General features: G+C 36.5%; 1 protein-coding gene across 4 annotated transcripts in view; it reads right to left on the bottom strand.

The window, feature by feature from the left end:
- The window catches only part of LOC118267103 (ras-related protein Rab-37), a 99284-nt gene continuing 81673 nt past the window's right edge, over positions 1–17611 (bottom strand). For 2 of the 4 annotated variants that reach the window (XM_035580892.2, XM_035580894.2), the window contains exons 2-6: positions 6054–6375; positions 4965–5075; positions 3940–4048; positions 2784–2894; positions 2–2143 (exon numbers count right to left, since the gene is read on the bottom strand). In XM_035580892.2, the coding sequence (XP_035436785.1) occupies positions 1902–2143; positions 2784–2894; positions 3940–4048; positions 4965–5075; positions 6054–6269 (789 nt within the window). In that variant the 5' untranslated portion in view covers positions 6270–6375 and the 3' untranslated portion in view covers positions 2–1901. Of the gene's footprint in view, positions 2144–2783; positions 2895–3939; positions 4049–4964; positions 5076–6053; positions 6376–17611 lie in introns of all 4 variants that reach the window. The other 2 variants (XM_050703029.1, XM_035580896.2) reach the window with 2 other exon arrangements.

Below are 17611 nucleotides of genomic sequence, written 5' to 3'. Positions count from 1 at the left end.
TTTTAATTAACTATTGTAGATACTTTTTTTCATTACCCCTGCGCTAACGTTTTCTCTTGTGTCGTGGGTAAGTTTAGAAACATACAAGTTTAATGATACCCAGACCCGGAACAACAATTTATGATTCACACCAAGAGTTGTTCCGTGCAGCGAAACAAACCGGCAACCAGATACTGGCACATGAAGGGCTTGTTCCTTTATTCGTAAGATAATCTTTTTTCTTTGCAATATTATTCTCTTTGATAAGCTTATCCCTTCAATGACAATGTATAATAAAAATATTACTATTACCTCCTCATAATCTTATATCTGATTTCCTTTTGCAACAAAAAGCTCTTCAGTAAATCCAAGATTGATTCTCTTTGAGTAATTTACTTCGATATGTTGACTTAGGTTTATAAGTATAACACACATAAATATACATAAAGGTTACATATTTAATAGATATCACAGGGATAAGGGTTCCTTACTTAGTTTTTCTACTCTAGTTTTAATACACAGCATATCAACCTACTCCTTTCTATCACTTTGGATTTTGAACTTTATTGTTTGGAGATAAAGTCGGAAATTCAATGAAGAAATTAACAGATTGGAGTAGTTTGATCTGCTGGTGTCTGTAGTTGTGAGATGAAACTTTTTTTTAATTCTATGGATTATACGCAGCTATTATACTGTAGAAGATAAATTGATTGAGTGAATTCAAACTATGGTTACATTACATACAGTAAGTATATTATCTATCTACTATTGTCTTAAGTTTATAACATAGAAAAATCCACTTTCGTAGGCGAAGAATAAGGTCGAATTTGATTTGTGCGTTAGAGGTGTCATTTTGCCTGAACTTTGGACCGTGTTTAAGACCTAATTTATGAACATTTACAAACAGTGAAAGTAGTATGAAGCTTGTATAGGTAATCATTTGTCAATGACGTGATATCTGCGGTTATTTCTCGGGAAAACCACGATTTTATGAAGTCATTAAGTAAGTAATAATATTCACGCTTTACATAAATTAGGTCACCTCTTTCGATGACTTAGAAAGTACGAGCAGGATAGTAACAGCCGTAGGTACTCAGAGTTATTTAATGGTTAAGTACTTAACCCATTCCTTAGCAATTGTTTTAGGAACACTATCTTTACTTAGGAATAGTTTAAGTAGGTAATCATTAAACGTCTCTGAATATGGCCGTAAGGAATAGTTTAAGTAATCATTAAATGTCTCTGAGTACGGCAGTTAGTCTCACATAATCCAGGCACTAACTATAATTCTGGAAAACTTGATATAAGTAACTAATAACACAACATGATAGAGTATCCGTGAGAAAATATGCAGTTACCACACTTGCACACTTGTGTATGGGTGTATCTACTTCATTTTCCGAGAAACAATAGGTTTTCCAAGTCCATAGGTACAATACAATATCTTATTTGTCGACAAGTATGCAACTACAATTGTAAATATTATTCCAATAAATATATTTTATCAAAGTACATTTTATAAGCCCTTTCAAACATTTTCTGACCAAAGTACAAAGCAGACTTTTTAACATCAAAGGTTGGTAACTTCCTCGGGCTAACAGGAAAATGAGTAAGGAAATAAGTAAGAACATTAATTATGTTCTCATAATACATTTAGCTATAAACAATATACGAAGTACCTTATCAAAAATTACAATAGAACTCGGTACTTTATTATACTATACATTTGATAAAATTTATATAACATTTCACATTCATAGACCTTGTCCGACGCATAGCAATACTTTAGCCGTTTTATAATAACCATTTCCATGCACACACGATACGTCCTTTCAACACAGCATCAACTAATCAACTGATGAAATCGTTCACCAACATTGGTCCACATCGTTCAACATTCTCAATTTGAATTTGCCGCGGAATTACGAACATGGCGGGCACGAAGACCGTTGTTCCTGCGTTGGCTGCGCGCGCACCGCCAGCCTCGAGGGGTCGACGGGGTTCGCTTTCGCTACTAGAGAGCGTGCCACATGGGCGAAGGCAGCTTCGACATTCAGTCCGGTTTTGGCTGATGTCTCCATAAACGACACTTGGTATTCTCTCGCTAAGCGCTGCCCCTCCTCCCGCCTCACCGCCCTCTCTAGGCCGCTGTCGGATTTGTTACCTGCAAGCATAATGTAACACGACCTCTTTTCATGTGGCTTTGTTGAGCATTGAGAACCCCTCAACTGTGTATTTGTTTGTGACGGTTACGGCAGTTCATTTACATCAGAACAGGGCTGAGAAGCAAGGTCGATTATATTATTTTTGAACTACAAAATTTAGAAAAGAAGTCTGCTAACCTAATGGCTACTATCTATCCGCCTTCGCAGATCTTGATCATGAGAGTGGCTCATAAAACTAAATACTTACCTTTAGTGCGTCTACCCAATACCTTGAGTACGTAGACGATGAAATTTTGTATAAAAGGTTCTCTTTGATTGTTATAAATCTAAAAGCTTAAAAAGGTCAGACCAATGTTAAAAAGTCTAGATCAATAGAATCTAGGTAGGCACCAAGAACTGTTGGATGATAATTTTAAAAGATACCTATCCTTTATTTTGTCTACTTCCTAGCTCTCTTTTACGAGCCTGGCACTAGATAGATACTAATAAATAGCTAGCCAAATATGCACCGAATATTAAACCATCTAATTTTATAAACCTTAGAACAACTTTGATCGATTAACACTCAAGGACTAGGATATTCGAACAGAACCAAATCCTCCTACAAAGAGTCCTGGAGGTTCCATGTCTTATACTCACCTAATAACATGATGACCACATCATCTTGCGCATACTCCCGGATCTCGCCCAGCCACGCTCGGATGTTGTCGAAACTAATCTTGTTTGTCACGTCATACAAGAGCAGCAACGCTGGTGGAGAAGATTAGGACATTAGATAAAGGATTTTTTATTAATCTTAAAGGCAATGTGTGGTTTGAAGGTCTAAATTGGGATGGATGTCTTTTCTTTATTTAGGTCCAGATGAAAATGGGTAGTAGGTACTATAGGTAGTCCTATTTCAAAGTCTGTTTTAAAGTTCTTAGTAAGTAGGTACCTATGTTTGTATGGAAATTCATAGGAATCAGCTCTGCGGTTTGTGGTTTGGAAAGTGTGAATGCGTAACAGACAGACCTATAGAGAGTACCTATAGTAGGGAATTAATTTATGAAGCATAGTCAATATCCAGTGTGCACCAATGGTTAACATCCATAGTTAAATACCCAAATACCTAAAGTAAATTTTCAAATAAAATCCCACGTCACCAAACCTGGTCACAGAATAATAAGTAAAACCTGGTGCACCAATAAACAGCATAGCCATAACTCATATATTTTCTAGAACATACGATTGAAATCGAGACAAAATAGAGGCCTACCATGAATCAATTAAGAACGGCCCCCGATAAGGATACTGGACTAAGCTAATGACATGATGTGGCTATGACCAGTTGAATGTGACCCAATCTAGTTCTACTCGTGTCTCGTGTGAATACGTGAGCCGGTTTGCTAAGAAACAGGTCGAGGCCAGACCTTGATGGCTTCGCTTTTCTATATTCCCGACACACCTAAATATAATGACTCAATAAGTGCTGAACTGTTCCAAAAAAAATGCTAAAGCAGAAACTGTCATAAGTTGATTAAAATACGATATAATTATTGTTATTATCAAGGATAGTTGGGTACGGGTGACGCTCAATGTAGACTTCTCAGAAACAGACGCGCAAGCCATGCCATGTGGTAGACATCATAGTCATTTGGAGTTGAATTGTGTTTTGATGACTATGTTTTGTCGATAGATGGCGTTAGGTGTTCGGATTACAATAATGGTAACAGTGATTGCAACATATTCAACTATCAATATTTTAAATTATACATTACTTATAAAGATAAAAATAAAAATGCAGTTTAATAATTACCATGTGCATCTCTGTAGTATGCATGCGTTACGCTACGGAAGCGCTCTTGGCCGGCGGTGTCCCAAATCTGAAGCTTCACTTTGACGCCGTCTACAGTCACTACCTTGTTCTGTGGACAGATGGCGCTAGTTGTACTACATTGCAAATCACTGGTTATTTGGGAAAGTTTCTGCATCCTGAATAATGCTTATGTGAAATAGTTTTTTAAATATAAATTGTAGAAATCAAAGAAAATATGCCACAGTTTAAAGTTAGTTTTGGACTGAACCGAAAAGTAGGTACTCAGTAGAAAGTTTGTCATTATGTTGTAAAACATGTGTAAAACACCTAACACACAACTAAAACACATTATTAATTTTACTATCAGATCATTTATATTCGTTGAGCAATTAAACAAAATAATTATGACTAGTTTTTTCTCGTATCATAAAAAGTTGGCTGTAAACTTGTTATTGGCTACCCACATACTTTTTCTAGCCCATAAAGACAGCTATAATAAATCAAACTGCAAAAACTGTACAAGTTGGAAAAAAAACCTTTGCAACAATAAATCACTCAGGCGAGCAGCCGATTCAATCACAGCTGTCATGGGCAAGGGGCGGGAACGGAAAAAGCGCGCCAAACTTCGAACACCAATAGCGTTGCGGCGAACCGGTCGCGTGCAGCCATTCACTGGCCCATTTGAACTTGGAACCCTTGACGGTCATTAATTACTTTTTTTTTGCACGAATTAAAAATTATAATAGCATTAATCACTTCTTGCCAATTGATATTGGAACTTTTTGCTTTCGTTTCGACGAATAAAACTCGATGAAACCTTTTTGCTGGATGTTGAACTGACTGTTTTCTGCGTAAGTTGTCGAGGGTTTTGAAAAGCTTTACTGAGGCGGTTGCTAATTTGATTTTGTGATTATAAAAGAGTTTAAGTAGGTATTTAGGAGGTTTTAATTTTATCCTTATTTATAGGTTAGGTATGTAAAAGACATGAAGATTAGAGTCGGCACGTGCAACGTGAGTCATTGTACCCGGAAGTCGATGCCGACGGTGGATATGTAGTTTCCTGCGAGGAAGGTTCCGTCCCGGAAGCGAACTAGCATGCAAGTCTTGCCGACACCGCTGTCGCCGAGCAGCATTACCTGCAACATGATATAAAATTATTAGGAATATAAGATCCAGACATTGATAAACCTAATAATTATGGTAGACTAGAAACGATAATGAACAATTTAATATTTTACCCCATTGGCAAACATTTTAAAGACCAGAAGGCCGGCAGCGCGTTTATAATATTATTCCTCTGACGTAGCGGATGCCGATTGCTTACCATCAGGTGATCCATCAGCTTGTTTAAAAATTTTATCTAAATATTGATTCAAATCCAAGTAATGATTTACCGACATAACCAGTAGAATTAAATCTCTCTAGTCCCTATATGCTTAATTATGAAACTAGCAAAATGTGATTGAAATGTCAATAAAAGCCAAGTTAGGGACGACGTTAATTAGTGCCGGTGCCTAACTATAACCAATTTCGAAGCTTCTAAAGCGTTCAGTCGGATATACCTACTACCTAGGTAGAGTTACGTTTAATTAGAGAAACTAAGCTAGATGACACATCAAATGTTAAATCGGAATAGCTGTAGGTAAGTTTGGAAGTAATGAAAGGCAAGTACTTAAAATCAGAGGTAATTTTGATGTCATATTTCAAATTATATCAAAAATTGCCTAAATATTATACTGACTCTTTAAATATTTTTAGAGCATGGTCTAAGCAAATAAAATTGGTTTTAATATCAGTTGTCAACGAGACCAAATTCTTTAAGTGCATTTATTAACGAGTGTAGTCACTTTGGTTACTTATAATAAGGTATCTATTATGGACATACCGAATCCTAATGGATTATTTAGGCATGTCCTTGAAGCTAATGCTCAAGTTCCTAATGTATGTATTCCCATTATTATTGGTGCAGAGAAACCTTTTATCTTTACGGAATGGAAACAAAATATTTTGGGCTATTCTCTTTTAACCCTTTTGAAGGCGACTTGTCCTGAACCCTTTTCAATATTATCTTCATTATCCCCTAATTGCAAGTATGTATAAAATATTTTACTTACTTTGCCAAATACATCGTATTTGTCTTCATGTTTTGAGTGTTGTTCCCAGGTTTCTGTAGGAGAAGGTGGTTCGCTGTGAGGCATCACTCCAGCTTCTGCCTCACTCTTCTCATCATCTTCTCTGGCTTCGGGGAGGTTTCTGGCCCAAGTTGGTCGTACTCTACCCACCACAACCCGCTTCTCCATTTGTCTGTTATCCATGTTTGGATTCCACATTTTTAAGCTTGTTTTTTTAGAACCACTATAAAATCCTCTTTTAGTCTCTCATTGGTCTGACTATTGTTTTTATTTTATGTTTTATTTCATTGTTGTATCCTTCTCACTAAACACAAGATTAACTTAAGAAGATAGAACAATGACTTTCCAGATCAATATTTCTATTCTATTTTAGATTTACCTACACTTTCCTTAATTTTAGTTTTCCAGAAATTTCTATAGATAAACCAATAAGTATCTACTCAAAGAACAAAAGGAAAGATTTTATTCAATTTTGTTTTATTAAAAGCTGGATGTTTATAAAGAAATCTGAAGATTTTCTTCTTGTTAACGTAAATAATTGACGGCTTATTGTTAAGGCAAATCAAAGTTAATGGATATCGAAAACTAAGAAAAGAAGATAGATGAAAATAAGTAAAGATTTCTCCTTTAGTGAACAATGTTGGCAACAATCAGAGTTTTCAAAGTGTAGTTTTAATTTTATTAGAAGAACAAGATATTATTCTAGACGATCCGAAAGACTGTTCTGTCTTGGAACTTGTAGAAGAAAATAAACAAAGCGGTGTAAGTTTTGAAAGTTCTTTATAGTTGACTACTCAAAACAAATTAAGAGAACCTTTTGTTCGTTTATTTTCTTTTAAGTACCTATATACAAAACTTATTAACTTTGTCCGCTATCTGAGCAACCACGATCACTATCAATTGTATTATCTCCGTCAAAGAAAGTAAAACAATTTTATTATCATTTAGATCTGATGCTAGTTTTCTATTATTCCTTGCCAGATTACCGCCATGGGATCTGGTGGCGAAGGTGCTCACACTGGGTAGCTTGCTTGCAGACCAGAATTAGACCCGTACAGCGTGTCGGGTTCCGCGCGCACCTCAAAGAGGCAGACCACCACAGTTCAGATCACTCAGTAGAGCTCTGACCTCGCCCAAGGCGGGAGAAGTAATTAGGTGATTTTGCTCCTCAAAAAACCCTAATTAGTTACTGCTTTTGTAGTTCACAACATAACTGACGAAAACTTAGTTATCTGTAGGTAGGTCGATCTCTACTTACCCTAACAAATAACAGGCGTAAACTTTAAGTATCCCTCATCACAAATATACCTAAGTCATTTGTTTGCACAAGTTGAGTTTGTTCTAGCAAAGTTCGATCGAGTTGCGTCTAATATCTGTATCTCGTATTTATGTTGCGAGCTTTTGAAGATCTGTGATATTAATCCCATATGTGTGTTTAATGTTTGTTGTAATGTCATTTGAATATAATTTACAAAGATAAATTAAGAAATACTGCACGTTTGGCGCTGTGACTGGGTGACCGGCAACTGCACAACATGTAGTCGGTTCGATTCCCGCACGGAACAACTCTTTGTGATCCACAAATTAATGTTTCGGGTTTGAATGTCATGTGTATGCGAACTTATATGTTTGTACACAGGAGAAAATCCTAATGTGGGGCAATGTTATTAAAGAAACTAAACTAACAAATATTAGGTTTACTGAATGTGTATCTAACTATGTAATAAGATTTAAATAGGCATGCCGCCTATGTTAAACTATTCTGTACCTATGCTAAAATACTAAATTAAATAGTAAGTATACCTATAACCACACATACCTACTAAAGTGATTTTCCATAAACCCCTAAGCACTATCCTAAGCTGTTCGGATTCATGAAAAGCCTTTTACCTGACGTCTTAATGCAAAACCCGGTCCCCGTGGCGCATTAAAATTTCGATTTATAGGGAAACCAGCTTTAATACAGCGAAATAATATTCCATTTACTTTGAAATGTTTGCTTTCAAAATATTTATATTTGATATGTCAGAAATGAGTTCAGTATGAATTTATTTGTCGAATGTGTTTGTAAATATTTAACATTTATGTTTGTGGAATGCCACAGGGAAGTGATTTTGGTCCTTTGCATTTCTTTCGTGATTAATGATGCGTAGAAAATTATAGGTATTATTTTTATCACTGTGTCTAACAGAAATCTATGTATTGATCACCAGTAGCATTTTTAATATTTTACTTAATAATGTTTTACTAATATTATAAATGCGAATGTTTGTGTGAATGTTTGTTACTCAATCACGTCAAAAAGGCTAAAGGGATCGGGATAAAATCCCTTCAGCCGTTTACGGACCCCCAGAAATTAGTTGTTAAATACATTTTAAAATGGCATGAAGTGCCGTAATGTGTGTGCCTTTCGGGGATAAAAGGCATATAGTCGTCGAATCATCACAATAAATTGTTAAAAAAAGTTGTCCATTTTCGCCAAGTTCAAAACTCGAGACGTAATTCACGACAGTAGAATATTTAATACCTTTGTTCCTGTCTGAAATTTGATTCCCATCCCGATACTAACTCATGAGTAATGTACGACCTAACCGCAGACATTTGCCTAGCTTGTCACTCATAATTAGGTAGACATATTACACCTAAATTATCCTGCTGAAGTAGACTCACAAACAGACCACAGACAGACGAATCGATATCAGGTTTATCAGGTACCAAGTTATTAGTTATTAATTACCTACGGTTTTATAGATCGAATGAGTCGAAAGCGACATTATTTATGAATTATTTAGTAATGGTATGTATTTATTTATGATTTCAGTACTACAGCACTACAAGGTTAATGATGATTTACCAATAACCCTGACACTATCATCACCATTATCATCAACAGCCCATGACTTTCTAATGCGGACAGGATAATGGGATACTGAGTCTCCGGCTCGAAGCAGGAGTAGAAACGGGGTGGTTTTTACTCAGTAAGAGTCTGACACTCCCTCTCGCCTAACCCAAGGCGGGAGACGCCATTTGATAACAATCCCCCTAAAAAAGCTGTCTAATGGACCTGTATAAATTACAAGAATATAGCATAAAATGAAAGGCGTAAAGTTACATGTTGACATAATTATGTATTAAACCACTTACAACGGAATAAATTGACAAGATACGTCTCTGGTCGCATATTCATTACGGGGTAATCGAATCAGAGCCGGTAAATCGATTAATTACATTTAGAAACGATTTCACTTTGTACCGGGAATTTCGTGGTAGAACGCGCTGTAATTTAATTAGGTACCTATCTACTGTTGGATCCAAAACCATGTTACAAAAAAGGTAAGTATCTAGAGTTGTGTTTGCCTCTATTAAAACACAGGACACAATTTGCAACTCCAAGCCAACATATGATCCGATGAATCGGGGCTGTGGAAAAGCGCAAGAAGTTACCGTGGCTCCGGCTCGAGACAGGAGTTGGAACTAGGTGGTATTTAGTCAGTAAGAGCTTACTCCCTCTCGCTTCACTCAGAGCGGAAGGAGTCATTCGATGATTTTACACCTCAAGAAAATGCTCATACTGAATACTTCCCGAAGAAACTCCATAATATTTTTGTGTTCACTTAGGCTTTGGACCCAGACCGAGACAATCGAACTAAAAACTACTCAACCAATGATTTTTCATCATCATCATCATCATCATCAGCCGAGAGACGTCCACTGCTGAACAAACAACCAATGATTTAGGCATAGGTAATATCTACACTTACTATACCTTTGTAATCTAGAAATGCAAGTAACAAAAATAATCTCAATACCGCATCATTATTGCACGAGTATCTTCGCTAATCTTTGTCTCATAATGCGCTGTTAACTAATCGGCTTACGCGATCTTAGTTAGGCGTAACAGCTGCTTACTATGCAGACATCATTTACCTACGTAGGTAATAGAATGTTTAATAATTGTATCTAATTAATTAATGCTTCTGAGTGCCGCACTTAGAGAAATTTAATGGTTACCAACTTTTATTAACACACACACACACACACACACACACACACACACACACACACACACACAGGGTGGCAAGGAACGTGATACATTAAAAAAATCAATAATGTCATCTAGTATTTCGCTAATTAAGAGTAGTAAAGTAAATCACCTTAGGTACTGACAAAAACTTATTCAGATGACACTTTCAGAGAAATAATTAAAATTATATAATTATTAAGCCTGAATTTTTATATCTTTAAAATTGCTGTGCCCAAACTGGGTCCATAATTGTTACTTTTACCTATAAGAACATTATTGAATAAATAAATAATCGTTTAAGTAGAACATAGTTCTTAGCAAGAAACAGTCACAGTCACACACGGATCATATCGACGTTTCCATTGTATTTTCTTTCGAACAATATTCTTTTAATGCGAGGCATTTCTTGAGGCGCCCCGCGGCGACGTCTGTAGGACTCTATACAGACGAGAATACAATGTCATGTCACCCTGCTACTGACTAACATAATATCAGCAGGAGTTAGAAACAATATTTGGACTTAGCAACATCGATAGGAACAGTCTACAAATACATATAAAAAATTGAATATCTACTAGTTAGAATAATTCCTAAACGATCTTAAAACTTTTTTATCGTATACCTAGGCCAGTAAACGAGTACACGGATCACCTGATGGTAAGCTATCGGTGCCGCCCATGGACACCCAAAACCCAGAAGAGGGGTAATTGGGCCTTCGGTAACTTAACTAAAACGTTGAAATATAACGCAAGCGTTGTTTCACGTCAGTTTTCTTTGAGGCCGTGGTATCACTTCGGTTAAACCTGTCTCCCACACATAGTCAAGTTTAGTAACTAGTCCCATTATAGATTAGAGAACCATTAATTTATTGTTAAAAGCGAATATTATTCAAGAATCGATCCATTAGATATCCCTCTAAAGTCAAATAACACTTTGTCCGACCAGAGGATTCGAATACAAGGTCTCAGCCGACAGGAATATGATAAACGTGGCAGCCATTTTCAGCAACAAAAATACATTTTGGCCTAATATTGTGAGATAATTCCAATTTACTCAATTTATTTCCGATTGGTAGGGCGTAAGAGTGATATAATACGATTTGGGTGTATGTGATACACAATTTATATGTGTCTAGTGATACATAATTAATATAAGTAGGTACATCGGTACATAGCATTGCACTAATCTCAAAATAAACAGGTACGAGTATAATAGGTACAGATAAGCCAAATCTGGTTAAGAATCAGTATCGAACCCAAAAACTAATTGTATTCATTATTCTTTTGAAAAAACACGTACCCATCTAATATGTTTCATTCAATCGTATACCTACACTCCTTTCCTAGCCAAAAATAATTAGGTAAGAAGTCAAATTACATTCCAAATCAATTGTACAACAATTGAAACTCCCAGTATCTAAAGCTACTGTAATTGAAAATTTCCAAATTGAAAAAATCTCAATGTCGCCTTGATTTACTGAAATCAATACAAAGGTCCTTCAGCGAAGGTAAGGCTTCTTCTATCTGTATTGGTCGCTCAGAATAAAAGCTACGAACATTGAACCTTAACATAAAGCCTCTTTTTCTACGTTTTATATCAGTATCTAGGTTTATAGGTTCTTCATTTGAGTAATTGAGAAGCTTTTATTATTTATTGCTCGAAATGCAATCTTAGTTATTAAGTTATTGAACTTAAATTAAGTAAATCACCAACGCTACAAATTATTTTCACTAGGTCGTCTGTAGTTCCTGTGCGTACGACTCGTCGCGTTCTGCGCGCGCCTCAAAGAGCTGATGACCACCATAGATGAGGCCCAGTAGGGCTGATGCCCGATCCGGAGCTGCGGACAACGTAAAAGGTTAACGGAGCTCCGGTTCAACGTAGGAGTAGGAACGGTGTGGGTTTTAGTCAAAAAGAGTTTGACATTCTCTCTCACCTGAATCAGGGCGGGAGAAGTCATTGGATGATTTTCCCCCATCAAAAAAAACTGACGTTTGTAGTTAGTCAAGTGATTTCAAGTACAGGTAAAACTCTACAAAAGTAATTAATAAAATTAAGCTGGTTTATCAGGCCTAATATTATTATGTCACATACATACATGTTATAAGCCTACCTATTCCTTTAGGTACTTACCTATAGTTATCTTAATATAATTAGTAGATAATATGTCTTCAATAGGCTACTACTATCGATACATCGCATACTCGAGCTACGCATCTGTCTCGCATAGCTACATAGCTTAGTATTAGTGGAAACGGTCACATAGTTACACAGCTTAGCTATTACATCTTAGTAGCATAGTTACATAGCACATCTCTGGTGGAAAAGCACTCTAATCACTTTATACATGTTGATATTACAACTCTCACCAATATAATCACTTTAATCGTATTGATATTACCAGAAAATTAATGTCTAACAGCTCAATAACCTGTGCAGCTGTTCACCTTCATTATAATGCCTTAGCATCAGTGACGATAAGGACGGCCATAACACGTTCAACAAGCAGTTTGCAATATCTTTACACATCGATAAATCCCGGGACAGTTTGCTACATCCCTATCGATTGTAGCCAATTATACTCGATGCGATGAAACTGTGATATAGGCACGGATTAATACATAGTTCCTTAGGTAGTATGGGTAGCTTGCTTTGTGTATAGGTCTATTGTTCTTATCTATAAGGTGTTCTAAATTCATCTGCCATGGTTTTGATGGTAGTGTTTGGTAGACCGTGAAAGAGATTACTCTTTCATAACGAACTCATACGTAGATATTTTTATGAAAAGCAAGTTGCATCAAATAATGTAGCAGAGGTAGGCAGAGGTGCATATCACTGTACAATGCACACCGACTTTTCACCATTGGTGTTATAAGTCCCATGTAATAGCGGGTGAGCCTTGTCACATTCTTGACCCAATACCAGATTCCGTGCAACTATACTGAGACATTTTCGAAAGTCTGAAAAAAGCCATGTAATGCTTTGCCGATCCGAGACCGTTTGCCCGACAGTCGCACTTGCGACCACTCGACCAACGAGGCAGTAACATCATAATAACATTATTATGAGTGAAAGCAAAACCTTACAAAGTACACACAGACTGTAAACGTAGCTGTTTCTCTAATATCTAAAGATAACAGAATAAACTTGTATTTCAACAAAATGTACGAGTATTTAGTAGATTTTATCTGTCAGACGAAAAATGCCTCGGGGTAGAAATATTACTGAGATGATAGAATTTAAATCCCCGTCTGACTTGGAATATTATGTTGAAACAAAAATTATTTCATTTGGGAATTTGTACATTATACGTAGGTATACGTTGCTTACTTTTGTTAAGTTGCGTATTATATTCTCTGTTTTAGACAATGTTGGATTTCTAACTTTACTACTAACGTACCTACTGTCCTCAGTTCTTGAAAGTTATTAGAAGACGCACAGCAGGCGACGTCTTGTAGTTCATATAATTATGACTTCTACCGGTCTTTGGTAACTCATAGTTTTTATGGTAACGCCTTTTATCCCCGATGGGGTAGGCAGAGGTTCACATTAAATCCGATGGACAGAGAATAATAAAACAATTTCAATATTATAAACACATTTGAATAAATTGCATACAACTTCCACAGCAATCAATAATTTAAAACTTAACAATTTCGTCTATTTCCAGATCACTAACAAATTTTGCCTTCCATTCTTTCAGCAAACTGAAAGCCTTGCAAATGCTGTACCGTACAATATCGAAGAAAAAGACTACAGTGAGCCTTTAGCCAATTTGCTACGATATTGAAAGGGCTCAAAGTACGTACACTACCCGGCGATAAACATTGCACATCGGCTGTTGAAAAATGTTCATGTTTTATTAGGGTTTAGGGAACAGCGAGTAAAGATCCCTAAGAAAAGGAGGATCCTCCGACCAGGTGAGGTGTTCAGCCTGGCGGACTTTCTGCCCGACTGTTGTTCGTTGGGATTTTCTATCCGTGTTAATTCGCATGTAAACTTCATATGTGCGATGCAGCATTTTTATGACGTCATTCGTTGATTTGCTCGTCATAGTCTATGTGTGACTTCTGTCATCTGTCTTTTGTCACATGTCAGAGTGTCGCCACAAGAGAATCCCACACAGGCCCGTTATTATCGGTCGATAATAGTGCATGCGTTATTGCGATACTGCGTCCCGATTCCTTGCACACAGGTGCGTTTTTATCGTTCGATAGGTATTTCTTACGAGAGATCGCGTTATTATCGTATTTGTGTGTACGGTCGTTTGCGTCCTGATACAAAACATTGTAGAACTCATATCGGAATATCGCAGGACGGAGAAACGCAACGTCTTACTTCTTGCGGTGTTATTATCGCTGTAGTATAGTTACTACCGTTATGACCGTCTTAATACAAAATGTACTGAAAACAGATATCGCAATAACGCGCCTGTGTGGGGCCTTTAAGGTATTTCTTACAAAGAACTTTTCCATTAGAAGTTTTCAATTATCTTCCATTTTAGTGAACCGAAATCCAATCTCATAAAGTGTTGTTCTCAATGTCTCTTTTCTCTTCAGAATGATTGTAAATAAACGTGCTGATGTGCGATATTTATCGCCGGGTACTGTACACTACTTTTACGTAGTTAGACTGGCAAGCACGAGATTGTGGACCTCGCTTCTCTTTATATTCCCTCGGCTTTGAATCAAAAAGAACCTTGTATTACAAGTATATTAAATTTATAATAGAACGCCGTGTAAGCTGGGGTAGTTGTCTTTTATCCATACTATCATGTATGTTATAGAAAGAACAGAAGTGATTGTTTGTTTGTCATTGCATTGACTCTAAAACGACTGAACACATTTGAACGATTTTTCACCATTGAAAAGCATAAATTGTAGGAAGTAACATACCCTTTTTTTGAGGGGGGAAAATCATCCAATTACTTCTCCCGCTTTGGGTGAGACGGGAGGGAGTGTCAGACTCTTACTGATTAAAAACCACCCTGTTCCTTCTTCTGCTTTGAGCCGGAGCCCCGGTAACCTGTTACGTTGTCCGCAGCTCCGGGGAAGTAACATACCTAGGTTATTTTTTAACCCCAATATTTTGGATCCAAGATTAAGATTGATTTGAAAGAAATTTGGTTAATTTCACATAGATCATGCCGCGGGCAAAAAGCTAGTTTGTAGAAATGGTTTGTGTATATATGTACATTGTATTCCCAAGGCACTGAATACTTAATGGACGTTTTATCTATTAGTAATGGAGTTTGAAAGAGAATTCATTTGGGCAAGTCTTTTGATGGTATATTGGTATAGTTTGGATGAAAATATCTATTTGTCTAGTGCTGTATGGACTTTAACTAGTTCGTTTGAAATAACTTTGTTACGAATCGGTTCTGGTTAGCAACGCCATATTTAACTTTTTATGGACTTCAAAAAAGAGTCCTACGTTAATGATTGTTTTTTTGTATGATTGTTTTGATGTACTTACTTGTCTTTGGTCACACGTTATACATATAGTGGAGGCCGCTATTTTTGAGGGAGGAAACTCATCGAATCCCTTCTCCGGCCATGGACGAGGTCAGAGGGAGTGTCAGACTCTTACTGACTAAAAACCACCCTGTTCCTACTCCTGCTTTTTAGCGGGAGCCTCGGTAACCCGCTAGGCAGTCTGCAACTCCTGGTAGACATCAACCCCACTGGGCACCATATTATGTGGCGGTCTGATGACTCTTTAAGACGAGCAGAACGCAATGCGAAATACGCAGTAAACTCATACAAAGTAAACTCTTAGAGTCTAGACTAACAGAAATCTCACAATCATATACTTATATAAAGAAAGATCTCATTTCATACACGCGTCAGATTACGTACTGAGTACCGACACAGATTTAAACGAAAGAACAAAGCTGTCTATTTTTACACAGCAAAATGATAAGGGCATCCCTTAAACAGTCTATTTTCGAAGACCCCTCATTGTGTACTAAAATGTACGTGTCACTTGTCAAAAGAGGACTTTATCGCCCTCTCTTGTGAACCTCCGATAACAAACAAAGTCCGAACTTTGGACTTTGCTCGTCAAGGTGCTGAATAATAATTAATTTAACTTTAAAATCAAGATGTTTATTACTTTATGGAGTTAATGTAAGAAGATGTTGATGGGTGATTGAATTTTTTAAAATTAGTTATTATGAAGGGATAATGGAGCTTTCTGAATTTTATGTTGTCTATACCTATTTAGAAATATACTTGCTTCGTGCACCTACCACTGATTTGTGTCTGCATCACCCAAAGTTGTTTAACGGCATTAAGCCCACCTGTGGACCTATTTATGTTCATGAAGAGCTATAAAACATATATGAAAACAAAATTCTAGTTATCCAAACTAAACAGGATATTAAACAGAACTTTGGGATAAACACTAATGACATTTACTCATGTTATCGCTGAAAATGATAAGCGATCTTTTACCAAAATCTAAAGAACTAATTTTAGAAATTAATCACAATCTCAGAATTTTGGATTGAAGTCGATTATTAATTTAAGTAGTTAATGACATAATTGATTTTGTTAACTAGTTAACTGTGTTATTACACAGTATCTTTCAGTTTCAGTATCATTATAATTCGCATCTTCGCTTCATTCGTCGACTAAAGGAACAAAGTACTATAATCCGTCAAATTACAGACTGACTACATTATTGAATTTACTGGGAATCTGCATATTTAATTTTACGCCTGTTATTCCAATTACTGGATCAGCTGATTACAATGTAGGTACAAGGTTGCCTCTCGCTCTTAAATCAGGGGTGTCGAATAAATATAGTCTGCAGGTTCAAAGGAAAATTAATCACGTTAATATTATAAATGTGAAAGTTTGTTTGTTTGGATGTTTTGTTCGTCAAACACGCTGAAATTACTTAACGGATTTTCATAAAATTTGGGATACAGACAGAGTATGAGCAGACTTGGGTGATAGGATATTTATTTATCTTACGGGAACGCGACTGAAGCCACTGGCAAACGCTAGTCATTACATATTATAGCAAAACGGCTAGGTATCTGTTTATGCCTATATTTAAATTGAATTGTAATTAAAATAGAAAACTACCTAATGTATTTTTGCATTATTTTACAGTGAATCTTAGTAATTTAGTTCTTTGTCTACTAGAAAGCTGCGGACTACCTAGCGGAACGGAGTGGTTTTTAGTCAGTAAGAGTCTGACACTCCCTCATGCCTCGCTCAAGGCGGGAGAAGTCATTGGATGATTTTCCCCCCTTAAAAAAAGCTGTCTACTAGCATCAAACAAAATAACAAAAACTGTTAAAATAGAGTGGACTCATGTACCTATGCACTGAAGAACTTTAAATAAGTATTCTCTTTAATCCTGCAATCATGAGAGAATATATTTTATGCCAACGTAACAAGGTTCATTATCCCCTGCTCCACACAGCTATCAGCCGAAACCCAAGTGTGCTTGCGTTGATCATTTTTTCTCACATTTTCAGCAACGTAAAAGCCTTTCAGAGTAA

This window comes from Spodoptera frugiperda, chromosome 23 (genome assembly GCF_023101765.2).
Source record: "Spodoptera frugiperda isolate SF20-4 chromosome 23, AGI-APGP_CSIRO_Sfru_2.0, whole genome shotgun sequence".
Classification (NCBI taxonomy): Eukaryota; Metazoa; Arthropoda; class Insecta; order Lepidoptera; family Noctuidae; genus Spodoptera; species Spodoptera frugiperda.
This window is presented reverse-complemented; position numbering and strand designations above follow the sequence as displayed.